At 43.4% G+C, this 25490-nt stretch overlaps 1 protein-coding gene and 1 non-coding gene across 2 annotated transcripts; both read left to right on the forward strand.

Moving 5' to 3' along the window:
* Nucleotides 1-207: 207 nt before the first annotated feature.
* On the forward strand, nt 208-23625 carry prss16 (serine protease 16). Its single transcript, XM_056284131.1, has 9 exons — nt 208-415; nt 575-756; nt 1077-1309; nt 2765-2900; nt 17734-17848; nt 21061-21262; nt 21963-22053; nt 22241-22443; nt 23249-23625. The coding sequence occupies exons 1-9, from the start codon at nt 209-211 to the stop codon at nt 23356-23358; spliced, it is 1479 nt and encodes a 492-aa protein (XP_056140106.1). The 5' UTR covers nt 208; the 3' UTR covers nt 23359-23625.
* trnae-uuc (transfer RNA glutamic acid (anticodon UUC)) lies at nt 16188-16259 on the forward strand. Its single transcript has one exon. It is a non-coding gene; the product is annotated as a tRNA-Glu (tRNA).
* Nucleotides 23626-25490: the final 1865 nt, after the last annotated feature.

Below are 25490 nucleotides of genomic sequence, written 5' to 3' on the forward strand. Positions count from 1 at the left end.
CTTCTGCGGGGTTAGTTGGAAGTTGTGATTTTGCCACCGCCGCCTACTGGGCAGTCAAATACAGCACGTCGGTAGGTTTCTTTAAATTTCCAACAGATGGCGGAATTGCACCATTATGGCCCGTGTAAAAAACAGGAAGAAGAATTAGTCACATGATCAACGAAGATCAGTCACGTGCCCATGATTTGCTTTCTTTTCCTAGTTCAATATGGCTTTTCAGCGGTATAGCGTCTCCTTGTTTGAAATAACCTTGCTTGTTTTGCTTTTTTTCTGTGTTCATGGTGAGGGACGCCTCAAAGGATTTAGGAAATACGATCAAGTGCAGGTCAAAAGTGCAGGAACTGTCTTGGAAGAGCAATGGTTCACACAAAAATTGGATCACTTCAATGGTGCAGACAGCCGTGTATGGAAGCAAGTAAGTTTGCTTCTGTCTACGTTTGTGTGAGTGGTGGTGGTGGTGGTGTGGGGAGGGGGGGGGTTATTGCTATCTGCGCGATATGCTGTTTTGTAAATACCGTCGTTCGTTTGAAACAAAATTGTGTGCAACACTGCCTTATCTCTTTTCTCCCCCAAGAGATACTTTGTGAACGACAAGTTCTACAGGAGTGGCGGTCCAGTTTTCCTGATGATAGGTGGAGAGGGCCCGGCCGTCCTAGCATGGATGGTGGAGGGCACATGGCTAACTTATGCCCAGAAACTGGGAGCCCTTTGTCTTATGCTAGAACACCGCTTCTATGGACAGAGTCACCCCACAGTGTATGTATGAAATCGTTAGTCTGTCTTGACCCGTTTCAGAGAAACCTGGACATTTTTTCCCCAGACCTGCTTCAAAGCTGATATTAATTTAAACCAATTTACCACTAGATGGCAACCCATTATTTGGTGGTGGATAGTATTGGCCACTTACCTGTTCGTGTTATTCAGCCATTGATTAAGTCCACTGAAGCATTGCACAACCTCTACAGAATGTACAATCTTTACAGTAATGATACATTATATAATGTGTGTGTGTGTATGTGTATGAGACTGATGCCAACATGCAATCCCATAAATTAAAATTCACATGTATCTTTTAGTGACCTGAGCACAGAAAACCTGCGTTTCCTCAGTAGTCGTCAGGCATTGGAAGACTTGGCACACTTCCGTACTGTCATGGCAGAGTCCAAGGGGCTGACTGAAAAAAAGTGGGTGGCATTTGGGGGTTCATATCCAGGCTCCCTTGCTGCTTGGTTCAGGTTGAAGTACCCTCACCTGGTCCATGCTTCTGTGGCTACAAGCGCACCCATTCATGCTGCGGTCAACTTCCCAGGTATGATAAAGTTAGCATGACAAACTGGTGACAAGATATCGATACACAAACAACAATTTTGTGCTGCAGTCTGGATGTACATCAGAGTGCAGGGCTGAATGCAGTAAAAGCTAAATGTATAACCATTACTCAAGTCTGGCAAAAAATAAGGAACCACAATGGTTTATAAAATGCTTACTCAAACTTTGATGAGATAAAACTTGATAGTTTTGAGGAAAAAAAAGTTTCAAGGTATTCATAAGGTTAAGAATGGTGTTTTTGGATACTGACTTCCCTGGAGCTGAAATGTGTTGGCGCATCAGTTTTAATGTTTGTCTATAGCCATGTCCTAATAAGATTTTTAACTTTTTGTGTCGGGAGTGCCTCAGACGTTTTTCTCAAGACTGTCAGATTTCACTTATTTAATTTTTTGATGAGCATTTTGTTGACTATTCTGGCTCTGTATTTTTGCCATTATTCTTCAACATCAAGGAGGGCCTGATTCAGTTGTTGGATATTTACATCATTACCCGACGCGCCTCTTTGTTTTGTTATATTAGACTCGGCTTAATTTAAACTTCTTGAAGATATTTTCTTGTTGGACACCAAGCCTCATTCAAATTGTACAATTTTTTTTGTTTTTAACTACATTCTTTTGACAATCTGGTGCAGTTCTGCAAGTACTGGGACTACGTGCTGGTGGTAGCGCACGCAGAAAAATTAATATTAGGAAGGTTATCCATGTTGTCTTTGGCTTAAGCCATAGTTTTTCTCAGAAAGAGGAAACTAAAGCTTACATGGCTTTTAGCACTGACCACCTCTTGTTTATTCCACACACTCATGGAACGCGTTCTCTCTCTCTCTCTCTCTCTCTCTCTCTCTCTCTCTCTCTCTCTCTCTCTCTCTCTCTCTCTCTCTCTCTCTCTCTCTGTGTCTCACACGCATTGGCAATTTCCCCATTGATGCTTGGAGGATAGATCAGGGGCACGTGTGTCCATGTATATACACAGAGTGGAGAATTTACTGCAGATTATTTTTTAATTTGTTATATGTCCAAGATAGTGCCCCACAAATTACTTCCCGAAACAGAAATAAGCGTTGGGCTGTATTGTTTCCAGTAACTTGGGTGCTTTAACCATGTGTTTGCAGCCTTGAATTTCTCCCCCAGGACCCAAATTTTAAGCTGTCATAAACAATGAAATGAATTACTTGGTTAATCATCTCTGCTTCACTGGATGCTAATATAATAATAATAATAATAATAATAATAATAATAATAATAATAATAATAATAATAACAATTAAATATAAATGTACATGACTGCAATGAACTTGCTTCACATTGTTTGAAGATTAAGCAGTAATTTGAATAGCTTCAAAAGGATGCGATATGTTTTAATAAAGGTTTCTGTGTTATTTCAATGTTTTCGGCAGCTCGGGTATAAATTCCCAACCCTTGCGTCTCTGTTTTGCCAGAGTATTTGGAAGTCGTGTGGCGTTCACTGGCCTCGGAGAAGCCAGATTGCCCCCTACTGGTGAAAAAGGCTTCTGACACCCTTGTGGAGCGCCTCAAAGACCCCAAGACTTACGATAACATCACCAAAGACTTCAAGTACAGTAAACGTATTTTATTCTACAATTCCCCTCACACATGCGCGCGCACACACACACTCACACCTGAATGCAAACTGTCATGTTGCAAATTTGGAAAGAAGCAACGAGGCTTTTCATCAACTAACTCGCCATTGAAGGTTCTTTCTTAGCCATCCCTCTGACATTAATATGCTCCGAGATGGAAGTGAGAACAAATAGGAGAAATAATTCATTTATGTTTTTAAAGTTTTGGTTCCTCACCCAAGCCTTTGTATGATTAGCATGTATTAAGACCATAAAACGATCTCACATCTGAGAACATGGTAAAAAGTGGATGATAACCTTGCCCTTGGAACTCAATATAGCAGCTGTTTCCTATTAATCATATCTGAAGTTTACTTTATTCTAGCCATTGGTAGCATTACTATCCTTTCTTTTGTTTAGATGAGATATTAGGTCGCAGCTCTTCATTTTTCCTTAATTGCTTTAAACACCTGGAAAAAAATCATTCACTGTATTAGATATTCACAATGAATTTCTATCAAATGGTAATGGTGTACCTCCATGAGTCTTTACACTTTGCTATATTTTTCTCCATTTTCATTTTAGCCTTTTAGAAGGCATTACTCAGTACACTAACTTGACATGTATATACTGTGATGGACTGGCGGCCGGTCCAGGGAGTCTCTGCCGCCCAATGACTGCTGGGATAGGCTCCAGCATCCCGCGACCCCTATCGGAGTAAGCGGCTTGGATAATGAATATATATATATATATATATATATATATATATATACATATATATATACACACACACGCACACACACACACACACACACACACATATATATATATATATATATATATATATATATATATATATATATAGCGTTTTTTTTCCAAAACCATCAATGGTGTTGTAAGTGCTCAACTAACGAGGGGCAGAATATCAACACGGATACAGGAAAAAATATTTTAATGCATTGCAGTACAGGCCTGTTTCGTGCGTCTCGCACTCATCAGCTGCTAATGTGGTTCAACAAAGAACCATACAGTTTGGGTTGCCCAGCGAAATCAGGGGTGTGACGCTGGGCAATGCAAACTGTATGATTCTTTGTTGAACCACATTAGCAGCTGATGAGTGCGAGACGCACGAAACAGGCCTGTACTGCAATGTATCAAAATCTTTTTTCCTGTATCTGTGTTGAAATACACTGCTCAAAAAAATAAAGGGAACACCTAAAAACACAATATAGACCTCGATGAATGAAATATTTCAGCTGAAAATCTTTATTTATTAGACAGAGGAATGTGTTTAGAGCAAAATAACCTAAGAATGATCAATGGAAATCAAAATCATTAGCCCATTAAGGTCTGGATTCAGAATCATACTCAAAATCAAAGTGGAAAATGAGAACATAGGCTGATCCAACTTCTGTGGAAATTCTTCAAGACGATTCAAAATGAGGCTCAGTAGTGTGTGTGGCCTCCACGTGCCTGTATGCACTCCCTACAACGTCTGGGCATGCTCCTGATGAGATGACGGATGGTCTCCTGAGGGATCTCCTCCCAGACCTGGATCAGGCATCGGTCAACTCCTGGACAGTCTGTGGTGCGACATCGCGTTGGCGGATGGTACGAGACATGATGTCCCAGAAGTGCTCGATTGGATTCAGGTCTGGGGAACGTGCAGGCCAGTCCATAGCATCAATGCCCTCGACATACGGGAACTGCTGACACACTCTGGCCACATGAGGACGAGCATTGTCATGCATGAGCAGGAACCCAGGGCCCACTGCACCAGCATATGGTCTGACAATGGGTCTGAGGATCTCATCCCGGTACCTAATGGCAGTCATGGTACCTCTGGCTAGCACGTAGAGGTCTGTGCGGCCCTCCAAGGATATGCCTCCCCAGACCATCACTGACCCACCGCCAAACCGGTCATGCTGGAGGATGTTGCAGGCAGCAGAATGTTCTCCACAGCGTCTCCAGACTCTCTCACGTCTGTCACATGTGTTCAGTGTGAACCTGTTCTCATCTGTGAAGAGCACAGGGCGCCAATGGCGAATCTGCCAACCAAGATGTTCTCTGGCAAAGGTCAATCGGGCTGCACGGTGTTGGGCTGTGAGCACAGGCCCCAATTGTGGACGTTGGGCCCTCATACCATCCTCATGCATTCTGTTTCTCACTGTTTGAGCAGAAACCTGCACATTAGTGGCCTGTTGAAGGTCGTTTTGTAGGGCTCCAGCAGTGCTCCTCCTGTTCCTCCTTGCACAAAGGACCAGATAGCGGTCCTGCTGCGGGGTTGTTGTCCTCCTGCAGCCCCCTCCACGTCTCCTGGTGTACTGGCCTGTCTCCTGGTACCTCCTCCATGCTCTGGACACTGTGCTGGGAGACACATCAAATCTTCTTGCCACAGCACGCATTGATGTGCCATCCTGGATGAGCTGCACTACCTGAGCAACTTCTGCAGGTTGCAGATACCGCCTCATGCCACCTCTAGTGGTGAGGGCACTAGCAAAATGAAAAACTAACCAAAGATCAGCCAGAAAAGATGAGGACAGGCAAATGGTCTGTGGCCACCACCTGCAAATCCATTCCTTTTATAGGGGTTGTCTTGCAAATTGATTCACAAATCAGTGTTGCTTCCTAACTGGACAGGTTGATATCTCAAAAGTGTGATTGACTTGGAGCTACATTGCATTGCTTATGTGTTCCCTTTATTTTTTTGAGCAGTGTATATATAAATATATATATCCACACACTATATGTACAAAAGTATTGGGGCACCTGGCCATTACACCTACAGGAGCTTTTATGACATCCCATTCTAAATCCATAGGCATTAATATGGAGTTGGTCCACCCTTTGCAGCTACAGTTAGGTCCGGAAATATTTGGACAGTGACACAATTTCCATAATTTTGGCCCTGTATGCTACCACAATGGATTTGAAATGAAATAATCGAGATGCAATTGGAGTGCAGACTTTCAGCTTTAATTTTGAGGGTATTTACATCAAAATTGGAGGAAGGGTTTAGTAATTGCAACAATTTTCATACATAGTCCCCTCATTTCAATGGACCTAAGGTAATTGCACAATTGACTCAAAAGCTGTTTCGTGAGCAGATGTGGGCTATTCCCTCATTATTTCATCATCAATTAAGCAGGTAAAAGGTCTGAAGTTGATTTCAGGTGTGGCATTTTCATTTGGAAGCTGTTGCTGCAAAGCCATACCATGCTGTCAAAGGAGTTCTCAATGCAAGTGAAGCAGGCCATCCTTATAGTCCATGGGCCAGAGCCCAAAATTTCCTATTTCGGTACACTCAAGGTGGCAAAACTTACTTATAATTTTTGAAAGGATCCATGTCTGTAGATGATATTTTGGTATGATAACCATTCCTGAGTGGCAGCTGTATCACAGTTATCAGCTCATGAAGTTAACCACCCCCTAAAGTAAATTGCATTTTAGACGCTGGTGCATATCCTGGTTTAGCCTCATGGTCAGGACATTTTTCAATGTTCTATAATATTGTCTTTGGTATCATTTTAAAGGGGACCTTCTTAGCTTTCATTCAAGCCCTGTTGTGGATATTTCTCACAAATATAGAGGTCACTTGAGCTCTTCAACCCGTCAATAACACACATCTTTCTGCAATGTTCGCCTAAACTATATACTTTCTTTTACCCCTGTGGCATCTAGGAATATCAGGGACACAAAACACAAAAACTGGAATACTCGCAGGACTGTAAAGATTCAGAAAATGTATAATATACCCATACTATTTCATTGTGTGAGGTGATTGTGAACCTTAAATTAGAAGGGCATTATTACTAAGAAACTAACTAGACCAAAGCCAGTTAGTCCATGGGTCAGACCAGATATCGATATCACCCAAGGTGACACAACTTCACTGGTGCCATTTTATTTGGTACACTAACAGAAGTAAAATAATACATGATAACCTTTCCAAATGAGCAGCTATTTCATTCTTCTTTCAGGAAACCTGTTTCTGTGCCTCTCACGATTGTGTATGTGCCCAGATTTTTACAAATATAGCATTTCAACACCCCTGGTACTGATTAGCCTAGCTTAAACTCTGGGACAGTTCTTAGTTGGCCAACAACCAAGGATAACCAGTACTGTGTACTTCCATTCATTGTGCTAAGCTAGGCTAACGTGCAGCCAGATAGCTTTCTACTAAACACATATAGAGGAAACTGGTATCTATCTTCTTGTCTCACTCTGGAGAAGATTGTAAGCTAATTTCCCATAATGTTAGCATGTTCTTTTAATGTATATGTTAATATGATTAGTTAAAGTGGCTACGAGGAACTTTCATCTTGTGTTGATTTTAGTGGCCTCATGTGGACAAAATACAACTGTTGCATAGCAACTAGGTAATGTATCTATTTGTGGCTATGTAAGATAAATAATGGTAATATGACGCTGGTGAAGCAAAGTAAACTTTGTTTTAGTAGTGTTCATACACCTAAGTTACATGTATTTGTTTGTATGTGGCATGTGAAAACTGACTGAATATGGCCACTGGTGAACAAGCAAGTTTTTACCCAATACCAAAGCGCCCACGGGTGGAGTGCATTATCCACTGTTCTGATGATACAGATAAGCTGGTTTCACTACAAAGTGTCGACTCATGGAGAACTCTGCTCAGGGCAGCTCAGATACGAAATCATGCACCAGTTTTGAAACTGGCAAAAGACATTCCTGAGGGACAGATTCCAGCAATCTACTACCACAGAAAGTGTCGCAGTATCTTCACTATGAAGCAAATTCTTGATGGCCTCCTTGCAAAAGAAAAGAAAAGTTGTGTCTCTGCTGAAGAGAAACAATCTAAGAGAGTAGCTCGACATGCTCCAAGTACATCTAGGACTTATGATGCAGAGTGCATATTTTGTCAGAAAAACAGCAAATATTCCAAGAGACAGAATACGAGAGAAGTACTGGTGCAGTGTCGAGAACTGCGAGCTGATGCAAAGATCAGGGGTGCAGCCACAAAGAAAAGGGACAGCAGAATCCTTGCCATTGTGAGTAGAGACCTTGTAGCAGCTGAAGGGCACTACCACAGGTCATGCTATAGACTTTACACCAAAGAAGAGGTTTCCAAAGGAGAGGTTGCCAGCAATGAAGATGATGATGCTGCAGCCCAGTATGAAGCTGCTGTGAATAAGGCATACAATGAGCTGTTCCTCTTCATCAGGATGGAGCTTTTTGGCAATCCTCAAGTGATGACAATGACTGATCTCTCTTCTAGACTGGTAGCTTCAATGAACTCCCAAGGCATTGCCCAAGTCAAGGAATCAACCAAGAAGCACATAAGGCGAAACCTGGAGAGTGAGTTTGCTGGAGCCTTGCAGATATTCCCTGATGAGAAAGGAAAATTCCTCCTCTATCCCGATAACTTGTCCATGAGGGAACTTGCCAAAGAAAATCAGTCTCTCAAAAGGGAGCTGCAGACCCTGAAAAGTGTCAGTGCACAAGATGTTCTAGCCAAAGCAGCCATCAAATTGAGAGCAGACATTAAAAGTCAAGATGTTCCTCAAACCTGGCCGCCTGAAGTCAAACCAGAAGCAGAATGTCCTACCATTCCAGAGTCGCTCATTATCTTCCTGTACTCTCTACTCACAGGCTCAAATGATCCTGATCATGCATCCCAGAGAGTGCAGTGCCTTCTGCAGTCATTTGGCCATGACATAGTATATGCAGTGACATGTGGAAATACCAAGCCTTCCAAGCACATTGTTCTGCCATTCAGTGTCAAATCGTTGACAGGAAATGTAGAGTTGATAAACATCCTCAACCGACTTGGTCACAGTGTGTCCTATTCACAGATGGAAGAGATCAACACTGCCCTGTGTCTCCAGAAACTCTCATCATCAGGGAGTGGCATTGCCCTTCCAGCTAACATCCATCCTGGCATATTCACAACTTTAGCCTGGGACAATATCGACCGTCTTGAAGAAACTGTCAGTGGTGAGGGAACATCTCACAGAGTCAATGGGATTGCTGTGCAAGCAAAGCCAGTCAACCCACTTCCTGTCCAACCCATGCCCACTGTTCCCAAAACAAAGAAGAGAAGCATTGATGGACCCCCACCAATGTTACCAACTTACAATGCTGGACAACGGGTAGGGCCACCACAAAGCAAAAAGTCAGATGCCGATACTGCAGCCAATACTAAGCTTGCCAGAGAGAAAAACCTTCTTTGGGTCCTAGCACGCATGTCACAACAAGAAGAACAGTCAGTCAGCAGCTGGACAGGCTTCAACATCCTGACTCGAGGAGAGATGACGGTCATCCCCGACAATATAGGCTATCTGCCTACCATCAATGCTCCAGCGACACAAATGTCTACTGTCAACGAGGTGCTTAACCAGTCACTGAGCATCATGCAGTGCTTAGGCCTGAGGAAGATTGTCTGTGTCTTTGACCAAGCCCTGTATGCGAAGGCTGTCGAGATCACATGGAAACACCATGACAAGTTCCATGATATCATCGTTAGGCTTGGGGTATTCCACACCATCTGCACACTGCTGGCAATAATAGGAAAGCGTTTCCAAGATGCTGGACTCAAAGACCTCTGCATTGAGTCTGGCATGATTGCAGAAGGCTCAATTGCTGGTGTTATGGATGGCCGCAAGTACAACAGGGCAGTGCGACTACACAAGCTCCTGTATGAGGCTCTCATGCGACTGACCTTGAATGGTTTCCTGTCCTGGTTGGAAGAAACTCACAGGAATGACATGGTTCACCTGAATGAGACACTGAAGACCATTGACAGCCTTGGGAAAGAAGTCTCGCAACATGCTTTGAAGGAGGTCCTCGAGAACAGCTCTTGTACACGCATCATGGATCTATTTGAAGTCTACCGTGAGTTCCTTAGAGGTGGAAACGGCAGCCTCTCGAACTTCTGGATGTCCTATTTGGACATGGTTGAAATCTTGTTGGGGCTCATCCGAGCATCCAGAGAGGGAGAGTGGATGCTACACTTGGCTAGCATTCGAGCAATGATCCCATGGTGCTTTGCTTATGACAGGATGAATTATGCACGCTACCTCCCCTACTACTACGCCAAGATGTCTGAGCTGCCCATCACACCCAGATGGGTACACAGAATTCATGAAAGGAGGCTTCTCAGTCCAACTGGGCTCCACCAATCCCTTTGGCCGAATCCCTGTTGACCAAGCTATAGAAGAAACGGTGAACAAAGACACCCAAACAGCTGGAGGGACAAAGGGATTCAGCTTGAAGCCAGGAGCTGTGACCAAATATTATCTCACAGCTGAGTATAGAAGCATGTACCTCAGACAGCTGAGAGACCTGACAGGTCAAGGCAGGTGCAAATGGTCTCATCCAGATCTACAGAGTCCAAGGATCAAGAGAGATGAAGCAGATGTCCAGTCTCTCATGGACCTTATGGAGAATAACTGGCTCAATCCTATGTCCCCTGATGAGATTGATTTGGTTAGCCTCTCCACTGGCAACATGGCTCCACCTGATGTGACCATAGATCTCTTGAGAGCTCTTGAGAAAGGAGAAGAGGCCTACCAAGCATTCCAGCAAACAAGGTTAGATGCAGACCCACCACCTGTGAAATTCCACGACAAGATGACCAAGCAAAGTCTGAAAACATTCTCCAATGTCAGCACAAAACAAGCTCATGGAAAGAAAGCACAGGATGTGGTTCTGAAGGCAGATAGAAACCTTTTCAGTCACATGATCCTGGTGGCTGAAAGCAGGAAGGTGAATCTGAAGGATGTCCTTGCCTACCCATTGGGCCCACTACCATGGGCACTGGCAAATGCTGATGGGTCCTTACGAAAAACAAACAAGGCTGCACTTGCCAGAGAGCTTGAAAAGAATGTATCTCCTGCAGAAGACATCCCAATCCCATCTACTTCCATCATTGATGGGATGAGCCTGGTCCAAAAAATGAATGGCAACAACAAAACCTTTGCACAGGTGGCAGAGTCAGCCTTGACCCAGGTCCTCCATGAGGGAGCACAGAGTGGGAGGATTGATGTTGTTTTTGATGTCTATCACCAGACTTCGATCAAAGATGCTGAACGACTGAACCGGGGTGGAGACATCACTCTCCAGTACAAGAATCTTGCAGGGGGACACCACGTCCAGCAGTGGAGAAAATTTCTGTGCAGTTCCTCCAACAAGACCAGTCTCATCAAGTTTCTGGTGGAAGAGTGGAAACTCCCACGATACAGAGCTATGCTGCATGGCAAGGTGTTGTACATGACCTGTGAGGAAACCTGCTACAAGTTGACAGAAGATGGGTGTGAGGAAGCTGCAGAACTGCACTCCACACATGAAGAAGCTGACACCCGTCTGCTCCTGCATGCATTGCATGCAGCAAATGCGGGCTCAAAGTCAGTTATCATCACAGCTGAGGACACTGATGTCATGGTGCTTTGTCTTGGCTTCCAGAAGGACATCACCTGTCCCATCTACCAGAAGTGTGGGACTCAGAACCGCACACGGTTTGTCGACATCACCAAACTGGCAAGTTCACTTGGGGACAGCATCTGTGACAGCCTAATTGGCTTACATGCCTTCACAGGCTGCGACACTGTCAGTGCATTCGCTGGTCGAGGGAAGCTGAATGCCCTGAAGATGGTGAGAAAGCACACTTCCTGCCAAGAGACTTTTAGTCAACTGGGACAGACATGGAATGTGAGTGATGAGCTGTTCCAGAAAATTGAGCAGTTCACCTGTCAGACGTATGTTGCTAATAGCAGCACTGCTGAGGTGAACAAACTGCGTTACCAGCTCTTCTGCACCAAAAGGGGAGAGGTTGAGTCCAGCCAGCTGCCACCATGTAGAGACTGTCTCTTTATGCATGTTCAACGAGCCAACTATCAGGCAGCAATATGGAAGTGCTGTCTGCAGGCTAACCCTGTGGTGCCAAGCCCTACTGAGTATGGATGGACAGACGATGAAGGCAAGCTGGCCATTTACTGGATGCGCTCCCCACCTGCACCAGATGTGGTCTTGGAAATGCTAACATGCAAGTGTGTGCATTCATGAAAAATGCCAAGCTGCATGTGCCTGTCAAATGGACTTCCATGCACAGACATGTGCAGGTTACAGACCTGCAGTAACCAAAAACAGCAGGATGGTCCAGAACTGGACTTTGAACTTGGGGAGTCAGATGATGAGAGAAACGAGCAGTTTGATGAATGACAGTGTGATGATTCTGATGGTATTACTGTGGTAGTAGTCTATTGATGCACAGGATGTTGATTCTGGACTTGGTTACCCAGAGCTTGCTAACAATAATGTAACCATATTCACATATACCCATTACCCTACCCATTACCATTACATATACCCACTAATGATATGGGATTACATGTATCATTGACTAAGTATATGTACATGTCAATGTTGTTTAAAATATTAAAATAGTTCATTACCCCACTATGGTATTCCTTTTTATCATGTATTTTGATTGTGTATTTAAACAAATGTATAGAGACCAGTTTGTGACCTAACTGGCTTTGGTCTAGTTCTCATTTAAGGCTCACAATCACCTCACACAATGAAATAGTATGGGTATATTATACATTTTCTGAATCTTTACAGTCCTGTGAGTATTCCAGTTTTTGTGTTTTGTGTCCCTGATATTCCTAGATGCCACAGGGCTAAAAGAAAGTATATAGTTTAGGCGAAAATTGCAGAAAGATGCGTGTTATTGACGGGTTGAAGAGCTCAAGTGACCTCTATATTTGTGATAAATATCCACAACAGGGCTTGAATGAAAGCTAAGAAGGTCCCCTTTAAAATGATACCAAAGACAATATTATAGAACATTGAAAAATGTCCTGACCATGAGGCTAAACCAGGATATGCACCAGCGTCTAAAATGCAATTTAGTTTAGCGGGTGGTTAACTTCATGAGCTGATAACTGTGATACAGCTGCCACTCAGGAATGGTTATACCAAAATATCATCTACAGACATGGATCCTTTCAAAAATTATAAGTAAGTTTTGCCACCTTGAGTGTACCGAAATATCGTCTGGCCCATGGACTATTAGGCTGCGAAAAAGAAAAAATCCACCAGAGAGATAGCAGAAACATTAGCAGTGGCCAAATCAACAGTTTGGTACATTCTGAGAAAAAAGGAACGCACTGGTTAGCTCGGCAACACAAAAAGGCCCGGACGTCCACGGAAGACAACAGCGGTTGATGATCGCAGGATCCTTTCCATGGTAAAGAAAAACCCCGTCACAACATCTAGTGAAGTGAAGAAGACTCCATGAAGAAAAGACTTCTCGAGAGCAAATGCAGAGGGTTCACCACAAGGTGCAAACCATTCATAAGCCTCAAGAATAGAAAGGCCAGATTAGAGTTTGCCAAAACACATCTAAAAAAGCCAGCCCAGTTCTGGAACAGTATTCTTTGGACAGATTAAACTAAGATCAACCTGCAGCAGAATGATGAGAAAAGTATGGAGAAGGCTTGGGATGGCTCATGATCCGAAGCACACCACATCATCTGTAAAACATGGTGGAGGCAGTATGATGGCATGGGCATGCATAGCTTCCAGTGGCACTGGGTCACTAGTGTTTATTGATGATTTGACAAGACGGAAGCAGCCGCATGAATTCTGAAGTCCATAGGAACATTCTGTCTGCTCACATTCAGCCAAATTCAGCAAAGTTGATTGGATGGTGCTTCACAGATGAACAATGACCCAAAATATACTGCGAAAGCAACCCAGGAGTTTTTGAAGGCAAAGAAGTGGAATATTCCACAATGGCTGAGTCAATCACCTGATCTCAATCCGATCATGCATGCATTCCACTTGCTGAAGACAAAACTTAAGGCAGAAAGACCTGCAAACAAACAACAACTGAAGACGGCTGCAGTCAAGGCCTGGCAAAGCATCACAAAGGAGGAAACCTAACATTTGGTAATGTTCATGAGTTCCAGACTTCAGGCAGTCATCGCCTGCAAAGGAATCTCGACAAAGTATTAAGAATGAACATTTTGCCACTCTGGTGGCCGAGCGGAATAAACCGCCGTTCTGCAACCCGCTCATCATGTGGCTGGGAGGTTCGTATCCCAGACTCGCCGTAACCGGTCACGGCCAGAGCGTCCACGGGGTAAGGCATTCATTAGGCCACCCTTACCCGAGGGATAGTGGGTGTAGATCGGTGTAGTGTTCGGGTACTCGTCATTCTCCAGCGACCCCTCTGGCCCACCCGGGCGCCTGCAGCCAAGCAACTGAAAGCATTCTCCCTACGCCTCCTTCGCAGCTTGAAGGTGATGCAATCCATGCGAGGCTTCAGTGTGTAAAATAGCGAGAGCAGCCGACACGAGTTTGAAGGAAGCTGGTGTTACGCCTATCTCCTTCCTGTGGAAACGTGAACCAGGGGAGTTATTTGACAAGAGTTCCGCCCGTATGCCATTGGGTTAATCGGGTGGGATAAGGGAAAAAAAACTAGAAATAAAATAAAATTTAAAAAAAAAATGAACATTTTATTTATGATTATATTCATTTGTCCAATTACTTAGTCCCTTGAAATGGGGGGACTATGTATGAAAATTGTTGCAGTTCCTAAACCCTTCCTCCAATTTTGATGTAGATATCCTCAAATTAAAGCTGAAAGTCTGCACTTCAATTGCATCTCGATTACTTCATTTCAAATCCATTGTGGTAGCGTACAGGGCCAAAATTATGACAATTGTGTCACTGTCCAAATATTTCCGGACCTAACTGTATAATACTCTTCCACTCTTCTGGAAAGGCTTTCCACTAGATTTTGGAATGTGTCTGGGATTTTTTTGCCCATTCATCCAGAAGAGCATTTATGAGGTCAGGCACTGATGTTGGACGAGAAGACCTGGCTCGCAATCTCCGTTCTAGTTCATCCCAAAGGTGTTCAATGGGGTTGAGGTCAAGGCTCTGTGCGGGCCAGTCAAGTTCTTCCACACCAGACTCACCCAACCATGTCTTAATGGACCTTGCTTTGTGCACTGGGGCACAATTATGCTGGAACAGAAAAGGGCCCTCCCCAAACTGTTCCCACAAAGTTGGAAGCATAGAATTGTCCAAAATGTCTTGGTATGCAGAAGCATTAAGATATCCCATCACTGGAACTAAGGGGCTCACCTAGCCCCTGAAAAATAACTCCATACCATTATCGCTCCTCCTCCAAACCTTTCAGTTGGCACAATGCAGTCACGCAGGTAACGTTCTCCTGGCATCCACCAAACCCAGACTCATCCATCAGACTGCCAGACAGAGAAGCGTGATTCGTCACTCCACAGAACACATTTCCACTGCTCCAGAGTCCAGTGGCAGCGTGCTTTACACCACTCCATCTGACGCTTGGCATTGTGCTTGGTGACGTAAGGCTTGCATGCAGCTGCTCGGCCATGGAAACCCATTCAATGAAGCTCCCGGCGCACAGTTTTTGTGCTGATGTTAATGCCAGAGGAAGTCTGGAACTCTGCAGTTATTGAGACAACAAAGTGTTGGCGAATTTTACACACTATGCACCTCAGCAGTCGTTGACCCCGCTGTGTGACTTTACGTGGTCTGCCACTTCATGGCTCTTCAGAACGACCCATTCTTTCACAAATATTTGTAAATGCAGACTGCATGGCTAGCTGCTTGATTTTATACACCTGTGGCAATGGGTCTGAATGACACACCTGAATTCAATGGTTAAGAGGTGTGTCCCAATACTTTTGTATATATAGTTAATGACATTGGCAGCTGATGAGTGCGTGACGCATGAAACAAGCTTGTACTGTTTTTTTCCTACATATACCTTTAATATTCTGCTCCTCGTTTGTTAAGCACTTTTATCTACACTATTGATGTTTTCCGGGGGAAAAAAATGCTATATATATATATTCTCGAAAGAGATGCAGTTGTGAAAAAAGATTCTACTTTTGAGATGGGCATAAGATTCATCACAATTAAGCGTTTGTTTTTTGGGCAATTATCCTTGTAATTTTACAAGAAATCCCGCAGTGTCTTTCCACTCTGGGACTGATGAAAACATGTCCACATCTCTTTCTCATTCATGAAGTACCAGTGTATGATGCACAAAAGCTAGACTAGACATTTGTGGGATTCAATAAAGAGTAGGTGGATTGCTATGATTGGCTGAGATTAGAGGGAATAAGAGTGCAGGGAGGTTATTTTGGGTTTTGATTTGACACTTGTCAAGTTACAGCTTCATCACCCACCATCTTCCCACTCTCCCACTTCATCACCCACTAGACCACCATTCCCTGGTGGTCTAGTGGTTTCCCTGGTGGTCTAGTGGTTAGGATTTGGCACTTTCACTGCCGCGGCCCGGGTTTGATTCCCGGTCAGGGCACATTTTTATTTTTTCACAGCATTTTTGTTTCATTTCATGTACATGAAATGAAATAATGTGTTCCTGATCTTGGCCTCTTCACACCCAGCGTGGGACTCTGGAATGTCATATTTATTCTAGTAAGGGTTGAACTGCTATTGCATCAACCCATCTTTGAAGTACCAATTCCTGCATGGATGAAGGGAAAAAAATCCTCACTTTTTATCGTCATTCATTCTAATTCCTTGTCTTTTTTTATTTTTAGTCATCCCTTTTTAGTTTTTTGTTTACCAACTTTTCTGTCTGGATACTTCTAAAGTTAACATGTTTACATGCAGCCATTGCAGACTTGGACAGAATCTACAGTCATAATAAGCTTTCTGTTTACCTAACCCAGGTTAGTCATCCAGTTATAGTAAATGAAAGGTCAGTTTATGGGCACAAGGGCAGAGTTAAACAGATTTTATTAGTCTGGTTTGTCTCTGTGAGTGGATGATTTAAGCTAATGATGTCATAGTTATAGAATAAAGCTTTGTCTTTAAAACCACACTACCCTCACCACACAGACGTCTCTCATTTTAACGTTCCATATGCATAGGACCCTGTAGACATGCCGTCATACAAACATGCACTCTCACTTTTGCACGCACACAGATGCTCTTACACACATGCCTGTTATGTTTTCCAAACCACAATGCCCCAGACATTTCATCTTGTGCAACACACACACACACTATAACTAACAAATGACATAATTTGTATGGTGCCCAAAATGAGTCTGAGGAAAGAATCTATATTGAGGAGGCTACAAGCTATGATGACCTAATTTTCTCTCTCTCTCTCTCTGTCTCTCTCTCTTTCTCTCTCTCTCTCCTAATAACTCTTCATCAACACTTTTGGGTAGTAAACAACTTGTGAATGTGGTGGGTTGGGTGCTGCAGAAATGGCTACTAGAGGAGAGTGACCCACCTGGCGCAGTTTAAAAATTGAACACTTGCCACTAGCTAAATGCAGCTAACGTGGAAACACCAGGATGCCGTCACTAGCAGTTTTTTTTTTTTTTTTTTTTTTTAATGAGGACAAGGGAAAACATGTGAAATAACCATCTTCATCCTGTTCTTACTCTCCCTGTAATTCTCCCGTCTTACTCGACCGTTGTTCCTTCCCTTGCTCTTTTATCTCCTATATTTAAAATCTACGCATTGCTTATTTTTCACTGCCCCCTCTTTCTCCATTCTGTGTCCTCTTTCTTCCCTTGTTGCTTCTCATTATGTTCACTACTATCCTCCTTTCCTTTTCTCTTGTTAACCCTTCACGTTCTTATTTTTGTGTTCTCCTCACTCTCTTCCTGACCACCATCTCCTCTCCTTCCTGTCCTCCTGCTGCCCTCTCTCTTCCACTTCTCCTTATTTCCTTTTTTTTTTTCTTATCGGCGCACTCACTCTCTCTCTTCCTGTTTCACGATGTCCCCCCCCCCCCTCACACACACACACAGTCTGTGCTCCAAGCTCCAGCTCCAGACAGAAATGGACTCTTCATACGTCCTGGAGACGCTGGCCGGAAACTTCATGGATGTGGTCCAGTACAATCAAGACAACAGGGAGTTTGAGGTGAGAGGAATTTACAGAGGCAAATTGAGCATCACGTAACACAGCTCAGATGGGAAAGAGGTCACTTGCAAACTGCAGAGTTCATCCAAGGTGCATGATTCACGTTAAGAACACAGAAAAGAGAAAATAAACTTGAACTGAAAAAAAATTGGCCTCACTTCTGGCAATCATTTTGTAGAAGCCATCATGTTCTGGCCTTCATTACAATTTTGAAGATGCAAAACATGAGATTTTCTCTTTCAGTACATCTGCCAATCAAAAATGCATGAAAACTACCACCCAAAACAAACTCTGATTGCTTCAAGCAAAAATGGCTCTTGTCTGATAATAACGTTTTGTGTGAAGAGCCCTTCTTAAATTGGATTAAAGTATTACTAAGATAAGGAAGGGTGGCAGACTGCCTAATTAGCCTATCAGAGCATTCAAACCCTCCGGAGATGCCTTGACCAGAAGATATCTCCTCACTTCCGCTGAAACCGGTGGTTTGCCTTGCCAAGTTTATTTAATAAATGGGATGCGTTTCCATCTATCTCAGCCCTCCTACAACCTAGTTGACTTGTGATTCAGCAAAGACATGACCAAATCTGCAAGAAAATTGGGTAAGACAGGAAGATGTTGGCTAGCCTGACAGCTATTTCACAGAAGTCCCTATCGACACCCCCTTGGTTCACATAAAAATTCCCACATTTTTTTCTAATTGTATAATCTTTTGCCTCTGTCTGTCACTCTACTCCATCTTGGTGTCCTAATTCACTGGTCAACCCCCCTTCCCCAGTTTTCCCTCCCTCTCAGTTCCTCTCCCTCTCTAGCCCCCTTGTTCCCTTGAGGAGACGTGAGTCCGGTTACCAATAAGCTGATGTGAAAAAGCAACAAAAGGCCCTTTGGTCTCTCTGGTTTCCTGTCCCCCTCTGAGCTAAAGAGAGACTTATAAAAGAACCAAGAGGAGCGATGGGCCACAGATTCACCAAACTAACAAGCAGCGTGAGCAGCTGCCTTTCTGAGCCAAGGGCCTGTGTTTAGAGCTAACTACCAGGGCCTAGGTACCATAGAGGAGTAGGGGATAGGTGTAACCAAGTTGGAGGTTTAGCTGACCAGGTGTTCAAGAAACTAGGGTAGGGGAATTATGTAATTCTGAAGCTTGAGAAACTACCAAAAGTTTCCTATTTCACCCAGAATATAATACATAGAAGAGCGGAGATGATGGTGGTGGGGCATTAAGTTGATAATGGAACTTTTGTTCAGCATAGAGGATCAACTGAAGAACTACCCTCCAACCTTCTAAATGTGAAACATTCTGCTTCATGTTGGAGCTCAGGAGAGGAGTTGTAAAGGCAACTTAACTGGGGAGGGGGGTTACACCGCCTAGCCAACTATTTCCTTTTAATCTTTTCACTAAAACTTTTGTATGTGCCAAGGGAATTCTTTTTTAAGACGTGAACTTAAGGACTTGCAAGAGTAAGCAACTAGTATAAAAATAGCTGAGTTTCAGTGCAACGCTCTAATTATACACTGGCCATGTAATATGCAGGCAATTATTGGGGCAGTTGAGGAAAAAATAATAAATTCCCCTTTGTTCCAATATAATTTTAGGAATTTAAAGTACCCTGGAACCACAATACGCAAGTTATGGTCAGCAGTTTATTTTTTCACATTCCCTTTGGAGAAGCGTGCATGTACGCAGGTGTCCAGAGGGGTCAAAGGCAAGGGAGGCTTTGTGTTGCACTGTTGAGCAGGTCTGGTTTCATTCTTTTACTGAGGGACACATAGCTATGTTTAGACTAGTAGATTTGATTTGTTTCTCATATCTGATCTTTAGGGCTGACTGTCCGCGTTCTTACCTGCAAGCTATCTGGTTGGATTTGTTTGTTCAGGCATTTTTAATCTATCAGTGTTGGTTGCCGTGGTAACGACGTAGGCTTGCAAACACACGCTATCCCGAACCTAAATGGCAAGCTGCAGTCTATGACGAATGGACCTGTATCCTGTTGCCCCCCCCCCCCCACCCCACACACACACACACACACACACATCAGTGTGTAGTTGCAGTGCAGAACTCCTCCGTTGAACCAGACGGCACTGGTGACAGAGGAGGTTGATATGTGCTGCCATGTTTTGTGCTGCAATCAGTCAGCATTACTTTTCAGCGAAGATGTGTGGTGCCTTAACCACTACAATTGATGCAAAGGACCATTTGAAATCCCGTCTTTGCGGCAAGACTGACACGCATATCTGGAAATTTGATTTTTTTTTAAATCGCAAGTCAAACCACCTATGAATGTGATTTTTAAATCTGATTCGCAAAAATCAGTTTACATGTGGGTTGTTTGTTGTCCAGACTTGATAAAGGTAATCTGACTCAAATCTGGATGTGCCAAAAAATCAGACTGGAGCTGCCAGTCCGAACATCCACATGGGAATTAAGAATGATGATAATAATAATAATAATTTTATTTATATAGCACTTTTCTAAAACAATGTTACAAAGTGCATCACCAAAAAAAAAAAGATAAAACTAGACGAGGCAAAAATAAGAGCAAGATCAAATAAGAGTAAAAACAAAAACAGTATAAATAAAAACAAATGTCAAACATTTTTAAAAGTTTCCATAAAAAGAAAAGTTTTAAGACAAGATTTAAAAGAAGCTAGAGACTTAGTTTGTCTTAGCTCAGCAGGAAGAGTTCCATAGTGTGGGGGCTCTAACAGCAAAAGCCCAATCACCCTTTGTAACAAACCGAGACCCGGGAATAGCCAGCAGGGCTCCATCTGCAGAGCTTAATGGTCGAGGGGAGACATACCAAGTCAATAAATCACAAATGTGTGAAGGAGCAAGACCATTTAAAGCCTTAAAAGTGAACAGTAACATTTTAAAATGAATTCGAAATATAACAGGGAGCCAGTGTAGGGAGGCAAGCACAGGTGTGATATGATCATGCCTCCTTGTTCCGGTAATGAGCCGAGCGGCAACGTTTTGTACCAGCTGCGGACGGTGGAGGGAGCCCTTGCTGATAACTGAATAAAGTGCATTACAGTAGTGAAGCCGAGAATAGATAAAAGCATTTGCAACTTTTTGTAGATCAGCAATTGATAAAAATGACCTAATTTTGGAGATTAAAGCTCAATTAAACCTAACCCACCCTCTTATCTATTCATTCAATCATTCTTTCATGAAGTAGCATCAAGAAGTATCCCTCCCCAATTTTGTTTCATTGCAGGGTGTAGTGGGCACTAACATCACAATCCAGGTGCTGTGTGACATCATGGCCGATGCCTCATTAGGGGACCCTTACGTTCGATACGCTGCTGTGGCATGCCTCATGATGAACACCTTCTCCATGAAGTGCTTGGATGTCAGCTACAGCAACTATATGAGAGATATGACAAATACATCCTGGGATGGACCTGCTGCAGGGGGAGGTTGGTGTGTGTGTGTGTGTGTGTGTGTGTGTGTGTGTGTGTGTAGGGGGGGCTTGGGGAGGGTTGGTATGGTTTTATGTGTAATGATGGTGACTTTAGAGGAAGATCATTTTGTTATTCATCCATCATCAATTCGTTAAATTCAGAGCATATTTTAACCCCAAGTTTTCAACAGGTTTTCTTACTCCAGCAACTCATCACCCAAAGTGTGTGCCTTTTCTATTTACTGATGGCTTTAAAAAATATTCCAGACAAGTCACTATGAAAATACAAAAACTCATTAGGTGACGTGAGTTGTCAAAACTTTTTTTCAAGCCTCATTCAGCCATAAAACGGTTCCATTTTCTATGTGGTGCCCTTGTCTTGGCCTGTAGTAGTTCCCATCGACAGTCTCATAAGTGGGAGTGTTGGTGGATGTCTGTGACAGGAAGTGGTCCCTGAAAAAGCAGCTGGACTGTGTCTGTGCAAACTGTCCCCCTCCCCTCTCTCTCTCTGGTGGATTTGGTTCCAGTCTTTTTTTCCCTTTTGCCTTTTTTAAGGGGGAACAAAGAAGAGTGAATACTTTGTTGAGGAAGCCGCTTTTTTAAGTTGTTAGGATGGTGTGTCCTGTTTTGAGGCCCTGATTTTTTTTTGGGTTGAGCCAAATGATTACACAAACCATGAGTAAGTACCGGTATTGCATATTCCTGTTTATTCTCAGGGAGACAGTGGGTGTACCAGACTTGTACCGAGTTTGGATTCTACCAGAGCACTGATTCCCCCAACCAACCATTTGATGGATTTCCTCTCCCGTGAGTGCAATGTGCATATTTAAAAAGAAAAAAAAAACTAACGAATAGGTATACTTTTACTCAAGTTGCTAGTAATTTTCTCACCCTTGTAATCTCTTTCCTATTAGTAACCTTTCTTCCTTTATTCCGGCTTTTTGATGCATTCTCTTGTACGATCAGAACCCATATATTCTTTTGCCCTCTCCAGATATCATGTCAAACAATGTGCAGACTTCTACAATATCAGCAGTAAGACACTGGTTGAGGCAGTGGCCCAGACCAATGAGCACTATGGCAGTTACGGCATCCACAGCACCAGAATAGTCTTCCCCAATGGGTCTATTGATCCCTGGCATGCCCTTGGGGTCACCCTTGACATCAGCCCCAACCTCCCTGCTGTCTTCATCAAAGGTGAGGGGGTGGGGGGACTGTACCTGCACCAGTATGTCTATGAAATCATCTCCTAATTAGGGTATAATACTCCCTTGAACAGATGTTTGGATTTCTGTGGGAGATCCACAACTAAAACCTGAGGAGTGGCACTAGTTTACTGAAAACTTGGTTTTTATTTGTTTTGGTTTTTTTAGATGCTGTACTTTGCTCATGTGTAAAAGATGCCAAGCAACTGTTTTGTATTGCAGCAAGGGCCTACTTGTTTCCCCAAAACATTTGCGTATAGCTTATGTAAAACAAAACTGCAAACCTTCCAGGTAGCATAATGGTCTATTCCGTTGCTTACCAACAGGGGGATCGCCGGTTCGAATCCCCCATGTTACCGCTGGCTGGGTCAGGCATCCCTACAGACACAATTGGCCGTGTCTGCGGGTGGGAAGCCGGATGTCGGTATGTGTCCTGGTCACTGCACTAGTGCCTCCTCTGGTCGGTCGGGGTGGCTGTTCGGGGGGGAGGAGGAACTGGGGGGAATAGCATGATCCTCCCACGCGCTACATCCCCCTGGCAAAACTCCTCACTGTCAGAAGTGGCTGGTGACTCCACATGTATTGGAGGAGGCATGTGGTAGTCTGCAGCCCTCCCCGGATCAGCGGAGGGGGTGGAGCAGCGACCAGGATGGCTCAGGAGACTGGGGTAATTGGCCAAGTACAACTGGGGAGAAAAAGGGTGGAAAATCCCAAAAAAACAAAACTGCAAACCTTGTTGATTTTTGCCCCCTTTTCATTCTACCCTTTTATTTCTTTCATTCTCTTATCTAATCCAGGGACAGCCCACTGTGCCAACATGTACCCTGCTAGAAGCCAGGATCCTCCCCAGCTGGCTCTGGCCCGAGACCATGTCTTCTTGCTTCTCCAGCAGTGGCTGAAGCAATGATTATTAATTGGACTTGCCCTTCAGTGGTGGTTTAAAGCCACCAATGGGTGACCTTGGAATGAGGTTTCTTATGTCATTCAAGCACTGCCATGGTTGAGATTCCTTGATAAGACACTTTAACCGATTTCATATGTTAAATCTATTGGATGATTTGTCGAATATTTGTCTGTGAGGCTGAGATGAATGTGATCGGAAAAATAAAAGTGCTTTTTTTTCTATGACTTTAGTGTCTGGTCTCTGCATATTAAGTTTTGCTGCTATATAATAAAATGATCGTGCACTCAGATTCACTGCTATGTGTCCTCATGAACCATCAGCTTGAGATTTGAAACAATAGTAATCTGTAGTCAACATTCATGCTGTATTTTTTTTTCTTTAACTAGCTTACAGTAAATTTCAAACAAAACATTTTAGTAAAGATACAGAAAAAAAGAAAACCGAAGATCTGGGTTAGCAGTGCTGCAGTTTGTACTGTTAAAAATGCTTGAGCTGTTCAAAATGAAAACTAAATCGTGGTGTTTTTACTGATTCCCCACCAGACAGCCGATATCAATTCAGGAGTAATAAAGTCATAGCACTTTATCAGCTGTTAATAAAAATGTGCTATTATTTTGCTCCATGGGTAACATGGCTTATGTTTGTGTGGCATTAACCAATCCTGTCTGTGCAGTGAGGAATTGGTTCCAACATCTAATGAGAATTTGAAATTGAGAAAATGGGTTAATCTCATACTGTATCCCCAGGCATGAGCAAAAACTTTGAAAATCAAGTTTAGTCTATGAGCAGCATTATCAGCAACAGGCCCATGTTCGGCTCCTGACAAACTGTCCTTTCACTGAGGCATGCCGCATTCCCCGAAACGCTAACCAAATTTTAGTCACTATCATTTAATCATTGAACAAGCAGTCTGCTTGATTTCGAAAAATCCCTTTTCAAGAGACCGTCAGGAGAAGAGAAACGGCTTAGATTTTGTTGTACACATTGCATAACAGTTTATGTTGTACAGACACGAGCACAAGTTGTCTTGTTTGAAGAGGAACGTGTAAATCGTGTTTTCTTGGCTGCTTGGCAGGAGTGTGATTATATATCCAGAGGCAGAAAATCGAGTAAATTCTCACAGTATTATTTGTCTTAGCTTAACTTAGAGCCTCAGGGAACATGAGAGTCCACAACAAGAAACACAGAAATTCCCTCCCATGCCCTTTATCCTCACTCTTGTTTCTTTTTTGCTGCAATCTCCATTCTGCATCCAAGCTGGGTATGCATGAGCCCCACGCCCTAATGCACAAGCACACAAACAAGAATCCTGCCCTGACTCCAACTCCACCAAAGGCATCATGGCAGTGTGGCATATTAAGTTGTGGTCTAAAAGCCTCCACCTGGGTAGGCTATTGAGCCGGGGAGGGTTTGTAAGATGAGTCTATTAAAGGGGTTGGTTTGGGGCCCCTGAAATCCAACCCCTGACTTCATATCAAGTGCCATTTAATATAACATGCCAGAATCCATTCTTTGTTTTTGTTGAGATGTGATTTTACTCTTACCACAGCCTCTCCTGTCCTTCACTGACAATGTTGGTCATAATTTGCCCATGCCTACAGTCACTTATTCCTGTGCAATTCAATCCTCTCAACATCTACTCTTGCTATGCAGGCAGACAGCACTAGTCGGGGTGCAATGTATCCCCAACCAACTTTCACAGTTTTTTGTCCCTTTTTTAAGGGACAAGAGTTTTCTTTTACCAGGTCAGGGGGCTCTTACACCAGAGCCTTTGCATGTGTGAAGTCACTGTTATTAACTTTTCATTTCTTCCTCCGAAGTTGAAGGACTCTGTTATTTGTGTCAATAGCAGCTTGCTGCCACGGGTTTATTTCGTCTGTGCTTGTTAATATTAAGGTTGGCCTTAACTGATGTAACACTTGCAGCTGAAAGATGTGTATTTTGTTAATGTGCCCTTGGCTATAATTGAGTGTACCTGGTGTAAATCCTGTCGAAGTGCAGGTGAATTGTGCGCTGTTTGCTTAAATTGATTAATTGAGTGTAACCTACCCAGAGGTCCACTGTCTCATAACCTGCTTGTGCCTTTGGGTCCCAAGTCCAAAGCTGCTTCCCCTGGGAAAGCATATGGCAGGAGG

The sequence above is a fragment of the Lampris incognitus genome, chromosome 7 (genome assembly GCF_029633865.1).
Source record: "Lampris incognitus isolate fLamInc1 chromosome 7, fLamInc1.hap2, whole genome shotgun sequence".
NCBI classification, from domain to species: domain Eukaryota; kingdom Metazoa; phylum Chordata; class Actinopteri; order Lampriformes; family Lampridae; genus Lampris; species Lampris incognitus.